Genomic DNA, 24,787 nt, shown 5'->3' on the forward strand with positions numbered 1-24,787 from the left:
TCCGCTCCCAAGTATCAGAGGCTGGTCGCTCCTGATTAAGATGCCGATATCTCCTCTGATGGATGATGAGCGCTAGCACCACGACTGAAATACGAATATATACCATGTGACTGTTTACATCTGTCGCTGTCATGATTTTTAATGACTTATCATGTGAACAAACTTTCATTTCTAATTTAATCAAAACACTCTAACTGCAAAATTATGTTTGTTTTTTTTATATTAGCTGAATATAGACAAAGATTTGCACACATTTGTAATGGAAATGCAGATCACAAGGAAAACTGATGAAGGAAGCAGTAGAGAATAATGAGGATAACCAGGCTTAAATATTTAGATATATAAACCAGAGACTAATCAGAGGTAAGCAGAGCAGGCAGGGAGAAATTAGGAGATGTGAAGAATGGTGGCAGACTGAGGAAGAGAGAACCTGAGACACAGAAAAACCATGAATGAAAGGAAAAAAAACTGAAACTAACATAAAGAGTAAATGGAAAGAAACACCAGTACAAGGAATACTCAAACCAAGAAGTGAAACACAGAGGAATGAAAAACAGATATGAATAAATAAACAGGAAAAGATCAAAACAAGAGATTAATTTAAACTCCAAACACCTACAGATCATGACAGTATCAGTTTTAACCAGTTCAGATTTCTCTATGTCAACTATAAATTAAAACAAAATGCCTTTTTTCTACTTTCTCCATAAACTGAAAAAATATATATTTATTACTGGGATGGACTGGGAACCCGTCTAGGGTCTTCCTTCTCTGATACCCAGTGACTGCAGGAAACATCTGGAAACGTGTGGAAATGACAACCCTGCAAGGATAATGCAGGTTTTCTTAGCTCAGAGTCACGTGGAAATGCTTTTGCATTGCTATAAGTCTCCAAATACAATGAAATCCTCAGGATTGTTCAACTTCAGCATATGTACAAATAAAAACAAACTAATATCAAACTGTACTGCGAGTATAAAACAGACCAAAGGATTTAATCTAATTAATTATCTACTTATTAGGACCAAAACAGGAATGTTTTGAAACAATATTGTTTAGAAATCGACTAATTACAGAGTTGACATTTTGGGCTTCCTTTAGCATCTTGTGTTAGCTCTTGGCACAATTATCTTCACTAGCTAAACATCTGTCCCCGTGAAAATTCCCCATAAAGTTATTAGAGCCTTAACTTGTGTAACTCCAAATCCAGTTCTGTGACCCTTTCTTCAAGAGCAGAACAACCGTGATGTAATTCCCTCAGTTTCCTGTTATTTACTAAAGTCTCAATCCCTTTTTAAATGTTTCAGCCTGAAAGAAAAGCCGACAAGCCTCTGTAAAGAATAAAAATAAAATAAAAAGTTATTTTTCTCTGATACTGAAATTACCTGAGTCTTCTTCCCACAATAACAACTTCCACATCGAAGAGTGTTTTTGTCTGACCTATTAATGCTTTGGCATGGTGAGTTCACTGATCAGAAGACAGTTGGATCTTTTAGTTTTCAACCAGTGCACATCTCAGTGCGCGTTTAGCCAGGTGGTAATAGGTAAGAAAAATGATCTCTTTTCATTTTAGACAAATGTAAAACACTCAAATATGGCTTTTATGATTACTTTAAATATCTGAAAGATTCCTGTAACTTATGTTGCAATCTATGTTTAGCTAGGCTGTCATGAAATGCGGTGAAGAGGTGGTGAGGATGACGCTGAGGACCCAGGTTGGAGTGAATGATGGTTGTTTAATGATGAAATAAATTACAAAAGCACAATAATCCAAAGTCCAGGCAGCACAGAGTGAACAAAAGGCTAAGGCTCAAAACTGGTAGCGACTGGTAACAGTGGACATCTGACAAAAGACTCGACAACAAGACAGATTAGACAAGGAATAAGGAAGACAGGTGGGATTAAATACACAGAGGGAAACGAGACACAGCTGGGAACAATCAAGGGGTTGACAGCACAACACGGAGACTAAGTTAACTGAAAACAACAGAAACCTAAATTAACTCAGAGAAAAACCCAAATCCTCACATAGGCAATTATAAGAAATCATAATCAGTTCATTTATATATATTTAAGAGTCCAGACCAGTAAATGATGATATCATCTGCATATCTATAAATGTCATTTTACTGCTTTGTTACTTCTAATAACCAGGTGTCTAAAACTAAAATAAATTTAGTTAATGGTAAGAAAATGTTCATTTTGATGATCAACAGCATTTGAGTCAGTCTGTCAAAAAAAACCCAACAACAACCATGGAGAGTTACTTTTTAAGAAGTTAAATTATCGACTTTAGTTTCAAAACAAATGTTAAAATTTAATTTACTAAAAATAAATATGTTGCATTCATAAATTAGGCCTATTTTTGTACAGAGAAGAAAATATTTTTTTTTCTTATGTGTTCTGAAACGCAGAAAACAGAATAAAAGAGAGATTTTAATCTATGTTAAACATCGTAATCTGACGTCATAATCATGTTGTTGAGGGACGGCTCATTTTCTAAACTCTGATATTGCAAGAGCATGTGGTAATAAACTCTAAAATGATTTTTGGTAGAGCTCCACTATATGTTGACAGCTTTGATGTAATATTTGGAATGATGTTATATTTTAGTTTCCATACGGGCAAATTCTGCAGAATATGTTAGTTTTACTGATTGGACTTTCAGTCTCACGACTCAAGACAAATGTCAGAAAAAAGTGGGTTAATTGAAATCGACATTTTCATTGCAATATTCAGAAATATTGTCAGTTTTAGATGAAAGCATTTGACTTGAATCCACAGTTTCTGCTCCTCTGTTGGTTATAAGTTAAAGAAGAAACTAGCTAAACAACAAATAAGATTATATGTTTGTTTCTCTGAGCAACCAGTGACAAGCTTGTAAAGTTCCTCTAAAATAAGAGTTTCTGTTTAACAGAACCAGACCATTAAAGTGTCAAAACCATGGACACCATTGTTGATTCTCAGTTTCAGTAAAAACAGAATGATGCCGTACAGTAACAAGGCCGGACTCTGTGCCGTCAAACGGTCCCCCGCCGCACACAGGGCTGCTTACGTAACGGCTGTGTTTAATGGCGGCTTTCAAAACACAAATCTGCCAAAGAGCCGGAGAAAAACAAGGTCAATGTGTCCCAATGCCAGAGGAGGGGAGAGAATTCACAAATTTAACTCAAGGAGCAGTGAAACTGCTTCAACGTATTTTTAATTTTCACGTTTTTACTCTAGTAGAAGCTAAAAAGAAGTTATTCAAGAGATTATTTTATAGTGTCTGATAAAAAGGTGACCCAAATACTGACAATAACATTGGATTTAGTTTTTTTTTTTTAAAATAAAGATGCTTTCGAAGAGACAAAATCTAAAGTTTTATTGAAATATGAAAACATATCTTATGATAAAATATGTTTTTAATAAGACTGATAGATTTCAGACAAAGAAATCCAGCTTTAATATTGTGAAATCTAGTCAAGATTCTTGTTTTTTTTTTTATAGATTAATATAAAATCATAACATAGATAAATGACATAATTGCAAAATAACAAATTCAACTTTTCAAAATCAGAATTTTAACACATAAACCCTATAAAACCAATACTTGCAGCAGGTAATGTATATTTGTTTATTAGCACATGTTACTAAAGTATCTCCAGTGACAATATCTCCTGTTTATTGAATATTTATTCAAAAATGACTGAACAGATCCAGAAGGAAAAAAAACATTAAAGATTGTGTAGAAATAAGAATAATCACTTTAAAGTAACATTTAGCTCTGTACGTTTTGGTTAAATTATCTTTTTTCTAATTTCAGTGAAGTTACTTTATGTGGATTGAGAACAAATAAAAATAGTGAGACTTTTACTCAAGTAAAAGTGGAGAGTATGATGCCGTAAATCTACTCTGAAAAGTAATTTTAAAGTAACCAAAAGGTTACTCAAGTAAACGTAACGGTCTAAATGTAGTTACTAGTTACTTCCCAATTTTGTTTGGTGGCATTTTTATTTTTAATATTTTTGTGTTTTTCTGTATCAACAGAGACAAAAACACACATTTTGAAAGTAACAACCTGCTTAAATGAAACGTTAAATCAAAGGCATTACTAACAAATACATCTATCAGTCTTTGATGATCAGAATAATGATTCTCTTACTACAAAGAAGAAACCTCAGGAGTCAGCAGCGTCTGTGTTATTTGCAGTGTTTGATAATCCAGAAAGGCTTCTGATGTTTTCATGAATTTACTCCAATTAAATACCATAATTGCCATCAGTAAGGCCAGAAATGATCAATTCTCCTGACAGAGTTAGGTTTAAAACTATCTTTAACTTTAACCAACATGTTCCTTTCTGACTGCAATTAACTTTAACATTTTGGAGCAGCCTGGCCATAAAGATTAGGGTGATGGCAAAGGGCCCTTTAAATATTGAAATCTAGCAACTTATTGATCAAAAATACCAGAGGAAACCTGCTTAAAACTGGACACCAACCATGAACTTGATTCCTTTAATGGCAAGAAAAGACTTTTCTTCACATTTTTGAGAAAGGTATGAAATAATTTCTGTCATGTCCTTTTTATCAAACCATTAATAAAAAAACAGATTTTATTAATCAGTATACAGTACAGACCAAAGGTTTGGACACACCTTTTAATTCAATGAGTTTCCTTTATTTTCATGACTATTGACATTGTAGATTCACACTGAAGGCATCAAAACTATGAATAACACATGTGGAAATATGCACTAAACAAAAAAGTGTAAAACAACTGAAAATACCCCTTATATTCTAGTTTCTTCAAAGTAGCAACCTTTTGCTGTGATTACTGCTTTGCACACACTCTGCATTTTCTTGATGAGCTTCAAGAGGTAGTCACCTGAAATGGTTTTCACTTCATAGGTGTGCCCTGTCAGGCTAATAAGTGGGATTTCTTGCCTTATAAATAGTCATGAAAATAAACAAAACCCATTGAATTAGAAAGGTGTGTCCAAACCTTTGGTCTGTACTGTATATATATATGATAACATGTGATCTGAGCCAAGCGGAGGATGTAGATTATGAATAAGTAAGGACTGAGAATGGAGCCTTGAGGAACGCCATGTGATCTCTGTTGACAGTCTGTTCATTTTTACAGTTTATGATCAACTGTATCCAATTCAGAATTGAGATTCATTACTAGTTATGCAGAAGTTTTAAGATGCATGCCATTTGAAACCAAAATTAAATTCACGTTTTTTTACTGCAGCACAAACATCACAGAAGAGATGAGATATATGCATGACAAAAGTACAACTATGCTAGTTTTTTAGCTAAATTATTTTATTTTTTGCTTACTTCTTGGTTGAATTGGTTCAATTGAATGCAAATGTAAAAATTAAGTTAATTTGACAAAAATAAATACCCTTTCCTATAACCCGATGTCCTCCTGAGTCATGCTGTCAGTAAATTTAGCTTAATTAAAACCATTTATTAGCATATGTAAAGTATGTAAGAGGTTCTGGCTGGGACAGACCCACATTGTGTTTCGCATGCATGTGTGGATGCACACAAACAGCAGCAGTGACACCCGGCATGCCTCGTGCTGTCCAGCTGTCCACCTTATCGCACTTCACTGCTCTTCCCGTCCCGCTGCCCGGCGAACGCGCTCATAATACAAACATGTGTAACACTAAAAACAATGAGCCGGGAGTGTGTTCGCCGCTGAGGCAGTTTGGAGGCCGTGTGTGTTGTGTGTTTATGTGGGGCTGCCTGGTTCCATGTGTGCGTGTTCACTGAGCTAGAACAGGGAGCATTAGGAGGTGTCTTTTGTTGCTCCTGGGGGGCTACCGTGCTCAGTCCTAATAGGAGTCTTGTGCCTGCCGTTGTCCCAAGGGAGACCTTTGAATGAAGGGGTCTAACTTCACACACACGCTCTCTCTCACACACACACAAACAGAAACCCCTGCACCCCTCCACCCCCTCTGTCCTCAGCTCGAGCCCGGCCTCCCCCACCATCCTCTCCGCTCCCTTGGGACCGGCTGAGAGACAAAGAGGGAGCGGGGCCGGGTTTGGATGGGATGTTTGAGGGGGTTAGCCGTGGCCCCTGTCTTATTAGAAGGGTCGTGAACGTGTCACGATGATTAATATGCCGAGGTGCGTGGGGATACCCTAGAGTCACATTTATTCAACGCGAAGAGTCCCAAACACACACATTTGCTGCAAAATGGCACATTTGCATTTCCCATTAAGAAAAGAAATTATAAATATATATGCAAATGAAACTCCTATCTAGGTTTGTGCCATTATGCGTCATCCATTTGGGCATTAACAAAAGAGTTTCCCTCCCTGCACCATCTGAGCTGATTGTTTTCACCCGGCGTGTCCCTCATATCCATGTGTCATGCAAACTTTGCTCAAACTGCATCGCACTGCACTTCAGTTGCATGGTAAATGCAGCCCTAAAATGTGAATCTATTTGAGATAGAAACCACTTGATCATTCACACTGACACTAATTTATTATCCTCTTTGGTTTTTGTTGGGTTACTTGGGAAACATTGACAGAAACAGAAGATTTTGTCACTGCAACAGCCAGCTTGACATAAACAGTGAGAAAACTAGTGAAAAACTACTTTAATTAATAGTTAATTAACAAAGAATTTATCACCTTTTGAACTGACAGATTCATTGTTTTACTCAGCTTCCCCCATCCATCTGTTTTTAACAATTTCACTGGCTCCGTTCTCATCTACGCCTCAGTGACATTACAGCTAAAACCATTTAAATTGGCTGCGATTGTATGAAAACGAACAGATGGCGCTGTGAATAAAACTCCTATATTCTATATGCCTCCCCTTGCATGCATGTATAGGAGGCTAACTATGGAACGCAGGTACCCAGGGAGTCAACCAGATGTTTGATAGGCCCACCTGCAGGCCTGCCGTGTGTTGGCAGTAAAATTCATGCACTGCATATGCTGCAATTATACCACTGGGAAATAAGCGGCTGCAACAATGAAGCAGGCTGCAGACACTTGAGGAGGAATATCAAACAAATCGGCTTCTTTGGCGGAAAAAAAAGAAAGCAAAAGCAGTCAGTGGAAGACTTGCTTTGACTTTTTTTTTACTGAGATTTTATTTTGTGTTGTTAAGAGTAAGGATTTACCTGATTTAATTTACATTTACAAAAGTTGGTATTGCAGTTTTAAAATTATATTTTCATTTAAACATGAAAGCCAGCTGCTATAATGAAACTGTCTTGGTTTTTAATCATCCATCAGAAGTAATAAATTAGTGAAGCTGACAGATTTCAGCTACTAAAGTTTAGCTGTGATTAACTGCTTTTTACCTTTCAAAAGATAACAGCATGAACAATTATCTGCTTAGTGAACAGCTGATGGTTACTTTCCTATTTTACATTTGTAGTTTTGGTTTCTTTTGTAGCTCCTGACAGTGTGTCATTTCTTGCCTGGCAGGGATAAGTTTCAATATCTGCTTTGGTAACACGCATCTTTCTGTATTATTTTCATGGTTCGCTGCAAGAAAAACTGACTGATAAATACTTACCAGCAATAAATCACTTATGGGTCTCATTCTGTCATGTTGTCAACTGATCCAAATCAGAACCAATGCCAAAGAAATGGGAATAGAGTAGTCATAATAACGCTTCCAGTAATGTTTTAAGATAACAAAATGCAAGTGAAACATAATTCACATGAGATTTTAGCACTTTTATTGCATTTTACGCATGTAAAAAACATAGTATGGTGTAAGCAAATGAGCATGAAGTAGCTTATTTACAGATACAAAAAAGAAGTAGGAAGTGAAATAGCAATAAGTAGGTGTGACATTGGCAACTAATACAAAGTAAGGAGAGTTTTAGCTGGACCTTTGTGGACTTCAGAGAGGTCTGGTCTGATCTCTCTAAGTTGTTACTACCCTCTCAGATTTCCTGAACTCCCAGCATTGTAGCTGATATGCCTGGTTTGGCCCGACAGGACCGGAGTTTTGCTTGAAGAAATTCTTAAAGCGTCTTGACCTACAAACCTCGCAAACCTTGATGATGCAAACCAAAGCACTGGAAATTGAAAAAATATGTTTTTAAATTGATTAAAATGGCTTACAGAACCTTCTTTGTTGAAATACAACAGTTTTAACATCGATAGCTGTATGTTAATTTAGTTATTAGAGTAATGAGTTTGAATCATGGCAGTGTTGTATGCTCAAACTGCAGACTGTATTTGGTCTATAACATCACAGGTACTTGTCAAATTTATGAAAACTGTTAGATAAAAGTCAAACTATTACATTTATATTATTAGCCTCATTTAGAGTTAGCATTAAAACTGGTACAGCAGCAAACTGTTGGTTTATATGTCGCCAGCTACTGCTAGCTAAAGTGCAGTGATTATCGTTAGCATATGATATCTGTGCTAGTGCTAGTCACTCTTCATAGCTACCATGTTAATGTTTGGGTTTTAACCAATAATGACATGTTAAGCTGCTGTTAACAAAAGTACTAGAAAAGTATCAAAATAAAACTAGTTATAACGAGTTTTATATCTTGCTTGTTTTTGTTTAAACAAGCATAATAGTAATACGGCAACACCTTGCAGGATGTTTTAGTGTTGTGTAGAAAAGTCAGAAGTAATCCCTTGTATTTTTATATCTTGGTAAAACGAGAAAGTTTCTCATATCGAGATATAAAAGTTGTGATAACGAGACACCAAAAGGTTGACCTTTTTGTCTCATTGAACTTTGTAGACGTAGACGTGTGCTGCTCCTGTATTTATTTCCTAGCTAGCTCTGGTAGTTTTGCTTCCACATAGCATAATCTGTCAGCTACTACCTTGAAAAAGCAACAGTCGCTTTGCTTAAATGCATTTGTAAGGGTATCCATCAGCCTTCACTCCTTTTCAGGCTGTGCTAAATGCACAATTGACTTATTTTAATGACCACTATCATTCCTATTGTTTTTTTCTTTTCATTTTTTTATTTTTAATTTGAAATAAATAAGTAAAGCAAGTTCTTGCTATCAGTAAAAAAGAAAAAGCTACTCCTAGCAGGTTTGCTGCTGTCGCAAAAAGTCTTATTTCATGTTTTAATTAATTTTCAGATTTTCAGTGGCCCTTTAAATCCCAAGCTGACGCATTGTGGACCTCATATTAGTTGCTAGCAAAATGTTTTCAGAAAGTTTGCCTTTGTTGTTTTGTTGGTATTAATACGATTAATGATGATAATAATGATGTTAATAGTTATGGTGCTGGCTCCAATCTAAATTATCTCAGCTTTTAATACAAGTCTTGGCATTTTTGACACTTTTGGACAAAACTTTGACGATATGTACATAACCATGTTGATGTTGCCCACAAAAATTATGATGCAAAGGTTTTATATCCCTTGTTAGAAGAGAGATTATGTTGATCCAGCAGGCAGTGCTGAACATGTTGCTTAACGGTCCAAATAAAAGTATTAAAGTTCTGAGCCGTAATTTTACAAATTTAGCAGGAAATTAAGCCATAAAAAGTTGGCTTTCCCCTGAATGTATGTTCTTGCGGCAAAAGAGAGCATGTTCAGACGTGAGGATCAAATGTTCCCTCGGTTCTCTTTACAAGCTAACGTTGCTCTTTTGCCACGAGTGGCATGCGCCGCCAAGATGTGGGGTGTAATTAAGCTGCAGGCATTCATCTGTGCCTCCAGCCTGTACGTTTACAGGATCTATAAAGGCACAAATTGATTTCCCATATCAATGCAGTCATTGTTTAACATGACATAGCTCATATGTGGAGCAGGTGTGTTTAATAACCGGGGACCTGAATTGGATTACTACAAAACAGGCCCTGCTTTCTCGGGTTACTCCTTCATAAGGAGCTGGACCGCTCCGTCTCTTTGGCGTTTGCCTTTTTCTTTTCTCTATGAAACCAGGGAAAGCGACAAAAGCTGCAGGCGACCCAGTCCCCAAAAGTATAAAACCAAAAGCAAACTGCAGAATCATTAATTCCCAGTTTTTGTCCTGATGAACAAACACAACACCGGCCACGTTAATTGCCGCGACCCCAGCAACCCGCTAACATTTGAGAACATTGACATATTGTTTGTCCAGCGTGAGACACTGTATAATTTACACTCACTAATGACTGTGCTTGGAGGTAGGGGCTGAAGGGCCACGTCTGTCCCGGGTTTGGCCCTTATTCAGTGCAGGGTGGTGAATTCATATCCCTGAATGCATGCCCGTATTTCAAGTACTTGTTTAGCTAAAAAAAAAAAAAAAGCTGGATGCCGAGTTCTGTCCTGATTAACAATCCACTATTGGCTGGCGAATCTCCACCCTTATCAAAACAAAACAACAAAACGTGGCTGAAATAACGTTGTTGTGTTTTTTGTTTGTTTGTTTGTTTGTTGTTATTTTTTTAAAGGTTTTGAGCAAACAGGCATGATGTGAAGAAAGACATATTACCATCGCCATAGGGTTGACCTTGACCTTCAAACTCAATCTGGCTGTTAGAACTGCCCCCCCACGGCACCCCCGAGATGTAAAGAGGCTGACGGTTTTGACCCCTGATCCCATTTCTTAACTAGACTGAGGTGCCAAATAACCTTTTGACCCAGGAAGCATTTGCAGGTTGCCTGAGCAACCTCGGATTAAACCGTGATTGACAGATCCACACAGATTTCACTTCGCTTTTTAATGGGATTATCAAAAGCAACTACTTTACAAAATAAATGGCTCAGCTTTGCTTTTGTTTTCTTCTTCTTGTTTTTTTTTGTGTGCGTTTTGATCCAAATCAAATGTTCTCTGAGAAGAAGAAGTAGCCCATTGTACTGTGTTGCCACATTATTATGCCAGATAGATACAGAATACATTTCCCTAAATAATTGAACACTTTACATGGAAATGAATGTCTGAATTCAACGGATGGATAACATTAGATCAGATTGAGGTCTATGTAAATGAACCATATGCAGATCTTACATGTGGCACAAATCACAGCCGTGGATCATGACAGGAATAAATCTGTGAACTTCAAGTGTCCGCCAGCATAACTCTTAATTCACACCCTTAATTAATTTCCAACAAAAGGCAGGCACTGGGGGTGGGGGGGAAATGGATAAAATAAACTTAAGATGTTTTATTTCTGCTTGATGTAATTTCAGGGTAGTCCATTTCATTAGTGCTGACCCAGGGGAATCGAAGGTTACCATCTGGCCACTGACCACCATTACTGATTCTTGTTTTAATATGCAAATGGTTGTTTTCCAACCTTTAAGTAATCACAAATGTTCCCTGACTGAACAGACCAAAGAACAAGGCAGTGTGTACAGCAGCCTGTGAGAAGATAGACAAACTATTATGCAGCATTTTATATAAATAGTGTTCTCAATTATATACATTACTGTTTTACAATATCAACCTGCAAAAACTAATACTTTTTCTTTTTTGCTTGTCCGTAGTGATTGAAATCTCACACTTGTTGCATTTGTTAAACAGTAAAACAGAAAATAGGATGATGAAATTGTCCACAAAACCTTTTTCAGTTCACATGTATTTTTTTTCTGTTCACTGTGAATATCAGCAGGAAGCACAGGAATTAAATCGCTGCTTCAATTGTTTTAACCTCTTTAATTATTTCTCTGGTTGTAGCTTGGGTAAAAAGAAAAAATTCTTACTGTTACAACTCAGCATTTTAGGATTAGTTTAACAAAAGATTGTTTATTTTAATGTTGGTTTATTTTTTGCACATCTTTTCTTTGGTTCCAGTTATTGAGGAGGATCCCATGGTTACATTGTGTTTATCATCTATAAGCGAAAAACAAGATACGCTAGTGCAGTGGGAAAAATGTATCGTACAACGTTGTTAACGGTTCCTGCAGAGTTTTGTACTGTAGATGAGGATTCCATGTTTTTATCTGGCATATTTTTATGTTCACTGGTTTTCTTTCACAGTTCAGAAACATGAAAGCAGGTTAGTTGTGAATTACTTGTAAGTTTAATTTGTTTTGTGTGTGTGTGGATGTTTGTTATCCCCTGGTTGTTATCCTGTGATGGACTGGTTAAGTCTAGAAAATGGGTGGGTGGATTCTACTGTTTTGGGTTGCATAATGATGTACTGCTTTGCACTGTTTGGCCAAACAATGAACTATTGAGAAGGAAAAATAGGAAAAAAAGTGAGTCAAGTGTTTATTTTTTGATCCCTGAATCTGATTTGCACATCCAGAGGCGAATATTATTACCCATTCTCCTTTTCAAGACAACTTAAGCTGAATGAGATTGAATGGAGACAATATGTGAACATCAATTTTTAAGTCTTGCTACAGATTCTGAATGTGATATAGGTCTGGACTTTGACTGGACCATATTTTGATCAAAACTTTGTAACTCTGGCTGCATATTAAGGGCTGCTGTTCTAAACCTTGCAGTCCCATGTTTTCTGCTGCTTCTAGCAAAAAATTTTCTGCATTTTCTTCCATCCATTTTCACATAAAGTTTGAAAAGCTTCCCTATTCCTGCAAAAGAAAAGTAAATCCAAAGCATGGAGGAGGTTTTGCTGAGAGAATGAAGTTAAATTAAAAGCAGTGTTAGCTTTCCAACAGACATGCCATTATTCATGGAGGCTTAGAAGTTTAAACTTGGCCTCACATGTTTGCTTTGTCCCCAACATGGTGACGATGACTTTTTTCCATAAAGATAAAATTAGGGAAAAGCAGAACTATTAGTGATCAAACTGAACTGTGAATCTCTGCTGCTCCTCCAGAGTCACCATCCGTCTCTCAGCTGACTTCCTGATAAATGCTCTCCTCGTGTTTGCAAACAGACTGGGTTGATTTTCTATTTATTTGCCAGATTCCATGGATGATGATTCCTATTATCCAAATAATAATAGAAAAGGAGGTCAGGAGCTGACCTCCTGATCAGCTTTCATGAGATATTGTACAAGCCTCATTTGAGAATAACTTATACTTTGAGTGTTTCATCATAGATTGCCAATTAAAAACAGGTCTTTCTCTCGTTTGGCAGCGGAGCCCCTGGTGCAGGTGAACGGGAAGCCCAGCTGCTGCTTCTTCAAGTTCAGCCCTAAGCTGATGTTCACCAAGGTGCTGAAGGCTCAGCTGTGGGTGTATCTTCGGCCGCTGCAGCAGACCTCCACCGTCTACCTGCAGATCCTGCGACTGAAGCCCGTCACGGAGCAGGGCAGCCGCCACATCCGCATCCGCTCCCTGAAGATAGAGCTCAACTCCAGGGCCGGCCACTGGCAGAGCATTGACTTCAAGCATGTGCTGCAGAACTGGTTCAAGCAGCCCCACACCAACTGGGGAATCGACATCAACGCCTTTGATGAGAGCGGCAATGACCTGGCAGTTACCTCGCTGCGACCCGGGGAGGAGGGGCTGGTAAGGATCCTCAGACCTGTCCCCAGGGCCGGACAGGGCCAGGCTTCACTGCCGCCACCGCTCACTTTTATATAGATAATCTCCATCCTGCTCAGAAGTTAAGATATATCTTTAATTAATGGCTCATTTGCATTCATCTTGTAAATTATTGTAATTATTCTTAATGAGCTTATATATTTTCACATGAGACTAGACTGCAATTAATGATGAAAATCCAAATTTACTACTTAAATGATTTGATCTTTTTACAATTACTGACCTTATAGCTATCTTGTGATAACCAGAAGGACAGATGGACAGTCTGACATATTTCTATTATGATGATAAAATGTCAAACAATCTCACAGAAAGCTTAGATGTTGAATCACAGGAAAGACTGTGAGGCCTAATTCATAAAATACATTTCAACTTTTATCTGCACTCTTTAAATATTCAAGACTTGATCTGGATGTGTGCTTGGACTTTAGCTTTAGACGGATATTAACTACAGCAAAACAAAACACTAAAACACTGATTTATTCATTTAAAGGTTTGACATAATGGCCACTGTTAACTCTATTGATATTATCAAAAACAGTTCTGTCTCGATAGAATAGAATAGAATAGAATAGAATAGAATAGAATAGAATAGAATACCAGAGGAAACCTGGTATTTCAACAAATAAGAAAATTGCTTATTTGTTGACATTTGATGAGCTTGTATTTGTCCCAAAAATGGTTGTCATCTCCTTATTTCTTATCTAATTTCTATAGAAAATGGCTGAAGCCAAAGCTTAGAACATGAATAAATAAATAAAATACTTACTGTACCTAGACATAAGTCTATAAGCAGTTTGGTTTCTGTCAGTTCTGTCAAAAAGTACAAGAGCACCAAGTGAATTTAACTTTTCAACTGGACAATTAGCTTATCTTACCTGATTGCTGTTGTAGGAGCCACAGTTTGTTCAAAACGTCATGAAATGTTTCGTTCATTTTGATGACTGCTATAAACATCGTGACGTTCTTCTACCGACGTGCGGTGCAATTAGTTCAGTTTTTGTCGTTTGTTATTACACTTTCAGAAATTTCAGTGGCTTCACTTTGCCACAAAGGGGAAAACTAACAAGAAAGTGAAGAACAACTGAAAACCACCTTGCTCCGTTTCCATGGCAACCAACTGACAACAGCAACCACAAGCCGACAGAGCAGAGATTACGTTTCAGTTTTACGTCTTCAGGCTTGATGTTTATTTCATGTGGCCCCGTGATTAGCTAATTTAAACACTTACTTGTGGGTGACCGTGTTTTATTGAAACACAAACATTGAAATTGCACATGTCCACGTTAAAGTTGTCAAAGTGAAGCTAGCATACAGACCTGCTTCCCGCTTCTCCGCTATTTTATTTAGATTAAAATGTTTTACTGACCTGTGACTCGTGACACCATTAGATATCTGTATCTGGTTGCCGTAGTGTTAATATTTAATATGAAAACATTGCTTCCATTTTTTTGGATTCTTAGCATGATTGTAGCGTGTAAATTTACCAACCGTCTCACATAGCAGTGTCTCATGTGTGTCATACATTATTAGTCACATAATTTCCAATCCAGTGGTATACATTGATGGTAGACCCTTTTCTACAATTTAGTTTAGTGAATATTACTGCCCAGAAAAATGTACAGTAGTTTATAAGAACCTAAATGTATGAATATTTCTGCGTTGACATAAATTTAAGTGGTTTAGATGGCATGAATCAAATGACAAAATATTTATCTTGGTTGTTAGGAACATTAGGCTAAAAGACCAGAAACTTGACTTGGACTTGGAAAAAAGTTATTTTATAAAAGTTATTTTATAAATGTTTAAAGAGAATTAAGTCTCGTCAGTCTGTTTTAAATTCTTAGTAAACCAAACTGAAATCACAGATTCTTTGTTTAGGATAGAAACTATTTAAATCCCTTTTTCTTTTTTATCATTTAGATTCTTTTTTGCTTTACCTCTCAAACGAATAATGAAGAAAAAAGATTAAGCAAAACAATCTTAGTTTTGTTGGATGCATTTGTAGACTGCTTTATAGATGGTGAAACTCTGGTTCCAGCATGACAAATGGGCCTGCACAAATGAGTTCAAACTTCGGCCTCTAAGCAAAAGCCATCGGTGAGCCATTAATCTAGTTCGAGTTACTGAACCTGACAGTTAAATACAACATCTTTGTTGAATTATGTAGGCCACTTACCCTAGTTAAGCAACGCCAAATATTTACCAAGTGGTTATTTGGGTCAGATCTCCAGAAAACATTAGAGGTCAGCTCTGGTGTCTTGGCCAATAAACTGCTGCCCTTTGAGCGCACAGCAGTGTGCTTTATTGTTCTTAACCAAAGACAATAATTAAATCCAAAACACAGGAGGGCGTGTACGATAATATCACCAAACACAACAACCCAGAAAAGAACGAAGAGACAAACACGCCTTGATCTTCTGAGTGATTTTCCACAGTAAAAGCCAAGCCGACATGGTTTCACCCCAGCAGCTTATTTCCTCTTCTGAATGCATCACAGAAAGCTGCGCTGCAGCCCAGCTGGAATCACTGAGGGCAGAAGGAGGCTTTGTAAAACAAACATGCTGAAGTAAAATATTTGATCTGCTTGCTGCTCCCAGAGGTCAAGGTTATGGTAGCCTGCAGATGACCTTATGGGTCAGAGGTCAGCTCAAGCATACACAGTGAGCCATTAGTGTGGGTAAAAGCTAGTTTCTGTCATTGCCCGTTGAATCAGAGAATCTTTTTGCCTAAGTGTAGCACAGAAAGTCATTTCTGCCTGTTGCCATCAGCCTTTACAATGCCCAGGTCTGTGCTAATTGATAAAAATGTTTCTGCTCTCATTTCTAGGTTATTTATTGATTAATAGATTGCATGTAGTTGCTTGTTACTTCTTTTTTTATTCGTTTATATCTAGTTATCTTGAACTATTCTCTCTTTATTATTCACTCTTAGGTATATATGTATTTTACAAACTTTATATTTATCACCTAATATGGAGTAGCTCTTAACAAACAAGCAATTTCCCCTTGGGAATCAATAAAGTCTATTCTATTCTATTCTATTCTATTCTATTCTATTCTATTCTATTCTATTCTATTCTTTCTATTCTATTCTATTCTATTCTATTCTATTCTATGCATTCTATTCTATTTAACCTGTTCCATTCTATTCTATTCTTTCTATTCTATTTTAACCTATTCTATTCTAATCTTTCTATTTTATTCTATTCTTTCTATTCTATTCTAATCTTTCTATTTTATTCTATTCTTTATATTCTATTCTAATCTTTCTATTTTATTCTATTCTTTCTATTCTATTCTAATCTTTCTATTTTATTCTATTCTAATCTCTATATTCTATTCTAATCTTTCTATTTTATTCTATTCTATTCTATCAGCCCTCAAGCAGATTATTAAAAAATCACGAATTGATTAAATTTTACATTTTGTTAATTTCGCCAGTGAATAGGAAATACATTTCAAGTTTTTAAAAACAAATAAAAGCAAGAGAATGAGAAGCAAAATAAAACCTTCAATCTAAATGATGGACTCATCACTTATTATACTAACCTTAAAATAACATTACATTGGATTATAATGCAGAAAATACTCCATACATGAGCACATTAAGATAATCAGAATCACTTTCAGAGAATTTATCTATAAAAATTACACGTTTTTCAGTTTTGTTATCACCACCTTTAAATTAATGTCTTTTTTTAAAGGTTTAATGGGAAGACATCCTCCTGTATAAAAGTAAATCTGCTGTTTTTAGATTGATAATCCAGTTATTTTCTATTGGAAAATGTTTTACTGCAGTGCATGTTGATGAGGAAGGTGGAATTGGACCAATTTTTGTTTGTGATTCAGCGTTGACCTTTGACTGAACTTTATTGCTGACTGAAGCTTTTGCCACTTATGGGTGTGAAGTTTCACTGCCAGGTCCAATAGTGGGTTGTGCTGTGCTTGTTTTCATTATTGGCTGTTAAAAATAGAAATGTGGATGATTTCACACCTGGAGTCTGGTGCTGATTTTTTGCTCTTGTAGTTTCTAAGTGATAAAACTTGCAGATTTATCAGTTTCCTCGCGCACAATAGGAAAGTAAACATTTCTGTCTTTGCCTCTTCGGCAGCATCAACTGATATCAAATGTTTGGAAATGAACATGGCTTTGAAAGAGTTTTGGCTCTCTTCTTTTGTTTGATTTTCAGCATGCCACAGCTTCTCAATTAGATTTAAGTCTGGACTTTGACTAAGCCAATCTGATACATGTTTTTTTTTTCTTTTTTTGCTTTTCAGAGCTGGACGGGATGGTGCTACTTTAAATTCCTGTTCTGCATGATTTTAAGTGTTTCACTGAGTCTCAAAAGGTTTTTCCAAAAGCTTTTAGATAAATTATTGGTAAATGTGAGATGAACCTTCTGTCCGGATTGGAATCAATGGTTTTGACCTTTACATTGAGGCCATTTTTGCCTCACTGTAAAGGCCTGTTTCTTATTATTGAATCATGTGTTCTGAACTTAACAGAGGAAAGTCTGAAAGATGTGTTTCTGTTTTTTGTGAGATCCTGTATGATCTGTTGATGTACTTCTGCAGTTATTTTGGTTGAACTGCTCTTCAGGGGACGTTTGCCACGGTTCCATGTTTTGCTTCTTTGTGGATAATGACTCTCGCTTTGGTTTGCTGGAGTTTTGAAGCCTTAAAAATGAATTTGTAACCCTTAACAAACTGATACATGTTGACGATTTCAAAGTTCTTTGATTCACAGTATGTTGTATTTATTTTGAGCTCTTCTAGCGACTTCATATAGTCATACAGGTACTATATGTCTTTAGGTCTGACAGTAATCAGGCCTGAGTATGGTTAGTAAAACTGAACCAAACGTTGGCCTCATGCCAACTGATAGAAATAAATGAAGATGTGCTTCACAAAGCTAGTTATAGCTTCACAAAGCTAGTTATGCAGCCAAGCTGATATACAGCTACAGCATGGAGAGTACGCCTAATTCTTGATCAGTCAAACATGACCTCAACTGGGACTCATTTCCAACCTAATTTTAGCAATACATTTAACAAAAGATTTTCTAAAACAGACTCTATCCAATCACTATTTAATAAACATTTGTCTGAAGGCTTAAGAAGTGAGTTGAATAGTTAGGCATGATGCTGTAGGAGGATGTTTAGTTAACTGACTTTTTAGCAGAAAAATGGGAATCATACATTTGAAGAAAAGCATTTACAAATATAATAAACAGCTGACTATTCTGGCTTTGTAAAAGATATTTAAAATTGTCACATCATTCTTTAATGTTTTACTGTGTGGTTGTTCTCTTATAACCATTATTCTGTCTGTTATGCCCTCCCTGCCTCCCTCCCCCTGATTCCAGCAGCCGTTCCTGGAGGTGAAGGTCCTTGAGACCACCAAGCGTTCTCGGAGGAACCTCGGGTTGGACTGCGACGAGCACTCCACCGAATCTCGCTGCTGCCGCTACCCTCTGACCGTGGACTTCGAGGCGTTCGGCTGGGATTGGATCATTGCCCCCAAGCGTTATAAGGCCAACTACTGCTCCGGCCAGTGTGAGTACATGTTCATGCAGAAGTATCCGCACACCCACCTGGTGCAGCACGCCAACCCGCGCGGCTCCGCGGGGCCCTGCTGCACCCCGACCAAGATGTCCCCGATTAACATGCTTTATTTCAACGACAAGCAGCAGATCATTCATGGCAAGATCCCAGGGATGGTGGTGGATCGATGTGGATGCTCTTAGGCTGCAGACGGAGATACACACACTTAAGTTCAGCCCCTGTTAAACCACCCAAAACCCCTATGGAGCTCTCCCCTCGGCACCAGATTTCACTTTTGCTCTGCCACAGAAACAACCTGCTGGGTTTCCATGTTTTCCAGTAATTAATTTGATTCTAACTGTATAAAAAAAAAAGTTATAAATGAAAACAAGAATCAAAAAAAGAACTGAAGATGGAAATACAGTATATTCTGAATGATTTGGGTCTGCTTGTGGAGCAGCCTCAGAGAATGGTGAGACAAAATTATGTTATAGAGTAAATGTTAGTTTTGTGATTTTTTTTATGGCATCTTTGTGAAGTGTCCAGGTTAGTGGAATGTGTTGACAGGTGACATGAGTATATTTCATTAAGCAGCGTCCGCTTTTAGGGGCCGTTCCAATATATTTAATTTTCATTTACATTCAGAAAATATTTGTATCCATTTAAGTGTTTGCAGAGAAAAGGGGGCAGGATCATAATCATTTTGCAATTCATAAATTTTTACAACAACTCAGTAGCCGCATTAAATATAATAACAATAATAACAATAACAATAATAATAATAATAATAATAGTTGAGAAACAGTTTGGACAAATCTAAAATGTGTTTACAGATGTTTAGAGATCTCAAAAGTTGCCGAGATCCAAAACCAAACCAATTATTAACTGCTAATAATTGTGTAATACCCCAGAGAAAGATTTCTACAAATAGCTGTGAAACTTAATCTTGAAATAAATAAAAGCTAAAAAGTTAAACTGGTTAAATACTGTCCCCCAAAGTAAATAAATTCTCAATAAAAGTAGATAATATTTGAACTCATTGAAGCCTAAAAAGAAAACATCATGTAGATGCAAATGTAGGTGTAGATTTGGAAGAGCAGAAAGTTCAGTAAGGCAAGATTACAAGGTGATTTTTCAACATTAAAGTAGAATATCACACTCAACTTCTGTTTTTTAAAACCGAGACATGCAATAAATGCACTGTTTCCTTATGAAAAGATGGTTAAAGCGAGATAATTAACACTATTACACAGTTCTGCTTACAGTGAGAAACTCACCATGAGTGTGGATGTCATGTTAATTTGGAGCTTATAAAAACGTGGTAGTTCATTATTCCAGTCATTAACACACAAATAAGTGCCAAAGTTTTAATTTAATTTTTACCCATCCATGTATTTTCTGTACATGAATAGGTGAAATGTGTACTTACACACTAATATTTAGCTGAATATTCTTTATCGAGATGCAGAAAACCACATACTTTTCTCCCCATCAACAAGCTTCTGGTACAGTTCTGTCAGAATATTGGACCACTCTTCTCACCACAATCAGTGGAGCTATTATTTTATTTTTATTTTATTTTATTACATTCCAGTATTGCGGTTCTAGCCATTTCAAAAACCTAAAGTTAGCCTGCTCTATCCCAGAACCAGAAACAACTCCATGGCATTATGCTGCCACCACCTTGCTTTTACAGGTGGTACAGTTTCCTCAACTTTTGAAAGGATCATCTTTCATCGGAGTCATTTTCTCATCTTTCACAAAATTAAAATGTGGGCGACAGCAAATTCAGCTTCCAGGTGTCAAATCTGGAGCAGGAGCTTCTTTCTTGGTCAGCATCCTTTCAGTCTGTGTTGCTGTTAAACTTGACGCACTGTGAAAGGCGGCGCTGCTCTTCCTGCATCTTCCCATTTAAAATTAGCTTCCATCTTTCCTGGGTTGTTCTTATATTTTCTGACTTGTGTTCCTCCCTCTGACGGAGGCAGACTGGGTCAAAGAGCTGAGACATGGAGATGCTGTAAATGAGTGTTGCAACAGATCAAAGATCCAAAACACACATAAAAACTGGTTTTGCAATAGACAAAGAAGGCTTACATTAAGCTTCTGGGATGGCACCAACCCCAATTTGATTGAAAATATATGAATTACGCTTAAACTCGGGGTTAAAACAACCAATTTAAATGAGCGCCACCAATTCTGCTTAGAAGAGGGGCCAAATGTTTTGCCAGAAGCTCTATGGCAAGAGGAAGCAATGTAGTTTCTCTACAATTTGCTGAGTGAGATTTAATCAAATATTAATTAATGTAGGAATATATCAGGGCCAGTAAATTCTGAGAAAATTCACAGTAAATTTAAACTTGTGCACCCAATTGTTTTTAAACTTACTAAAGTTGCCTGTTATATAATCGATCCACCCTGCAAAGTGAAAACGTACCGTTACTTGTAAAAATCAATGTGACATTCACGTCCACTGTGTTCATGAAAAAACTGCAAAACAGCTGAGAAACATATTTTTATTTCTAGAAGTTAACCTATTTCTACATGTTTGCATCTATGTAAGAAGGAAAAAAACACTTAAATGACAGAGGAGCATTAGCTACTTTACCCCTAAGTTAGCTTTTTTTTTTTCTTCAATGCTAGAGTGAGCAGTACTGCTGTTATAAAAAATTATTATAACTGTTATTATTACCATAACTAAAAAAACAAAACAAAACCACCTGGTCTGCAACATTTAAAAAAAATAAATAAATCAAGATACTGGCTTTACAACCAGCTTTTGTTTAGCGAACATATTGAATTGCATTTTGAAATGCCCCCATCCATCATCATCATCATCATCATCATCATCATCATCATCATCATCATCATCATCATCATCATCATCGTCGTCACAATGGAGAAAATAATGTTAGTGCTTAAACAGAGTAGATTAGTTTGCTCGAAGCTTGTCTTTGTCTCCTGGATGTCGAAGCAAAGATATCCTTTTGTTATAAAAACGAAAGCACTATGCTGTTGGATAAAGTGAGAGCCTTCTGACATTATAAATAAATGATATATGTATATATTAAAAAAAAAAAAAAAGGGGGTTACAAAAACCCTTTTGGGGGGCACTCTACCTTACCAACAATAAATTTTGCACTATGGGACGTTCATGGCGTGAGGAGCTGAAGTGTTGTTTGCGTTTTACCAAGCACAAGAGAGCTTGTACAGTATAGGATAAAAAATAAATAAATATTCATGCTTCTGGTGATAAACCATCGAGTAGAGAAGTTTTCACTTCTTTTTGATACCATCACACTTTCCTGACTTTGTTTGAAGCGGGGGCCTGTCCATACACTCACACACTTCGATTCAATCTGGAACCTGGATGTACTGTAACGGCAGCCTTAAAGGCCTCTGTTCCCACTTGTCATGTGTGTAATATATGTCTGGATCTATGGAAATGCTTTAACTGGAAATGGCCCACCCATCAACCTTAATTTGTTATTGTGTTAGGAAGATTGAGAATTGTTAACTTAACGTGTCATCTGTCTTGTATCTTTTTTTTTTTTTTTTTTTTTGCTTTTATGTGTGTTGTAAGTGAGAGCAGCCATTCAAATAAAAAAAATGGGAGTATCCAGGGATCGTTAGCCAAAGTAGAGGACGACAAGTTATGTGCCGTAACCTTTGTGATTGCAGGAATATGCTAGAACACTTCAAAGGGAGGAAAAGGCTGGTTTAGGGGCTGTGGTTAAAAAATAAATAAAGAAAAAATCAACTGATCGGTTATTTATTACTTACAATGCATTTCCAAGTCTGTCTACCTCACTTTAGTCTTCAAGTTTTGTCTTTTTTTTTTCCAGAAAAATCAGAGTCAACATAAAACGCATAAGAGCCACATCCCCTCCAAAAATTTCAACGTAAAGCACAGGGTCCCGTTGCTCTCAGGTTCAGGCTAAGTTGCTGACAGAGTGACTGACGGTCATGCATGGTCAAAGGAAAAAAATAATAATAATAGCTGTGCCCACCTCTGGGGTTTGACTATGTTCAAAGCTGTTGAGAGTTTTGTTTTAGTGTTTTTAAACTTGTTTGTCTGAGAGTTTTGTTTTCATATAAATATATGAGAGTAACAAATATCTATGTAAATACAACCGAAATGTTAACTTTTATCATGTTTTGGACAGGTTCGCCGCTTCTAACTGTGTCTCTCTCTTTTCCCCTTCATACCTGTTCTTTGTGTAGTGAAAAAGAAAGGAAATCACCCCATCTCTGTAGTTTAATGGATGTGCGTATGAATAACTGTATTATTATTTTTGCCTTTTGTTGTTTATTTACTGTCATTTTCTTTTGTACAATAAATCATTTATTTAGCTTAAATGGGTTGCATTGTGTTGTGTTTTTCTTCTCAGTGTTGTGCGCTTAGTCAAAGATTTTACTTTAGTAGGAATAAAAACAAAGAGAAGATAAATTCACTTTACTCCACATGTAATAATAATAACCTAGCAACTCTATTGTGTTAAACAAAACCGTAGAGTAATTTTGAGAAATATAAATATATACATATGCAGACAGATAAATGGTGGTTTTGTAAGTTCCTTCTTTTTTTAGCCCAGTCCAAAGGTTGAAGCTAAAACAACTTTGTAATTAAATGCAAGGAAGTAGTTAATTTTTTAAATAATGTTTCGATGTCAGAAGACACATAAATATTGATATTCTTATAAATGAATCAAATTTGGCTTTTTAGGTGTTTCTATAAGAAAGTAGGCAGTTTTAAAACACCTTTCCGACGCAGTAACAGAGTTTAAAGTTGGACTTTTAGAAAACAATCTGCAGCTTCCTTTCCATCGAAGGAAACCCAGCTGCTGATTGTGCAAAAGAATAAAGTTTACCAGATATGAAAATATGTTGTTTACTACGGTTTTTACTTCTTATTTGTCTGCTCCTGTTGATTAGGATATTAAATAACTCAATAGCTGCCTAGTCACTAAACTAAACTAGACTAAAAGTGAGACATCAATTCTGTAAAGTGGGAGGGTCAGGGGGTATTTTCCAGGCACATAGTGACATTTTATAGTACAATCAAGTGACTTTTTACTTTCAGTTGTTATGGAAATGCTGCATCAAAAATAATTTGACTTTGGATCATATCCGTATTTGATGTCTTGACTTGGGACTGTCTCTTTAAGAAGCTTCTTCTCTTTCCGACCCTCCAGCTACAAACTACAGCTGTGTAGTCCTACAAACTACACAGCTGTAGTTTGTATGATGAACTCAGCAGACACAAAGGCGTTTGCTAATTGCTGCAGCTGCTAGTCTATAGAAGCTGAGTGTGGACGCCAGAGGAGATTCAAGGATTAATCAAACATGCAGGAAAGAATTAAAGCAACAGTCCAGGTAGGTTTTTGATGAGGAAATGACATTATAACATTATGCAAAGCTCAAGAAAGTTGATTTTGCTCAATCCTGGCTCTGTTTGAGGTCATACCACAATGTCTCAATTAGAGTGAAATCTTAACTTTGGCAGGACCTAAACAAATCCTTCATTTTGATTTTTTTGTTTCTTTGTAAATTATTCAGAGGTGAACTTCCTGGTGTACTTTGGATCAACGTACCAAGTTAGTGAATCCCAATTCTTGAAGTTTGGGACTCAACACTGATCTGGTGATGTCCTAATCCTCAATGCAACAATAAAAATGAGTGTCAAGAAAAACAATGTCCAACAATGACCAGAGTCAGGCTGAATCTCAATCACTTCACTAATTAAAAAGACTGAAAACTAAACGTTGATATTAACAGATCTGAATGTCCTGTGGATCCTTACATGTCGAACGTTTCTTGTTGTTGTTGTTGTTCCAGAAGCAGTGTAATTAA

The 24,787-nt window shown here is 36.6% G+C and overlaps 1 protein-coding gene across 1 annotated transcript in view; it reads left to right on the top strand.

Annotated features, from left to right (window-relative positions):
- The window catches only part of LOC116711039 (growth/differentiation factor 11-like), a 31,442-nt gene extending 8,149 nt beyond the window's left edge, over positions 1–23,293 (top strand). The window contains exons 2-3 of the mRNA XM_032550412.1: positions 12,983–13,356; positions 18,760–23,293. Coding sequence (XP_032406303.1) covers positions 12,983–13,356; positions 18,760–19,140 — 755 coding nt within the window. The 3' untranslated portion in view covers positions 19,141–23,293. The remainder of the gene's footprint in view (positions 1–12,982; positions 13,357–18,759) is intronic.
- Positions 23,294–24,787: the final 1,494 nt, after the last annotated feature.

This window comes from Xiphophorus hellerii, chromosome 20 (genome assembly GCF_003331165.1).
Source record: "Xiphophorus hellerii strain 12219 chromosome 20, Xiphophorus_hellerii-4.1, whole genome shotgun sequence".
NCBI classification, from domain to species: Eukaryota; Metazoa; Chordata; class Actinopteri; order Cyprinodontiformes; family Poeciliidae; genus Xiphophorus; species Xiphophorus hellerii.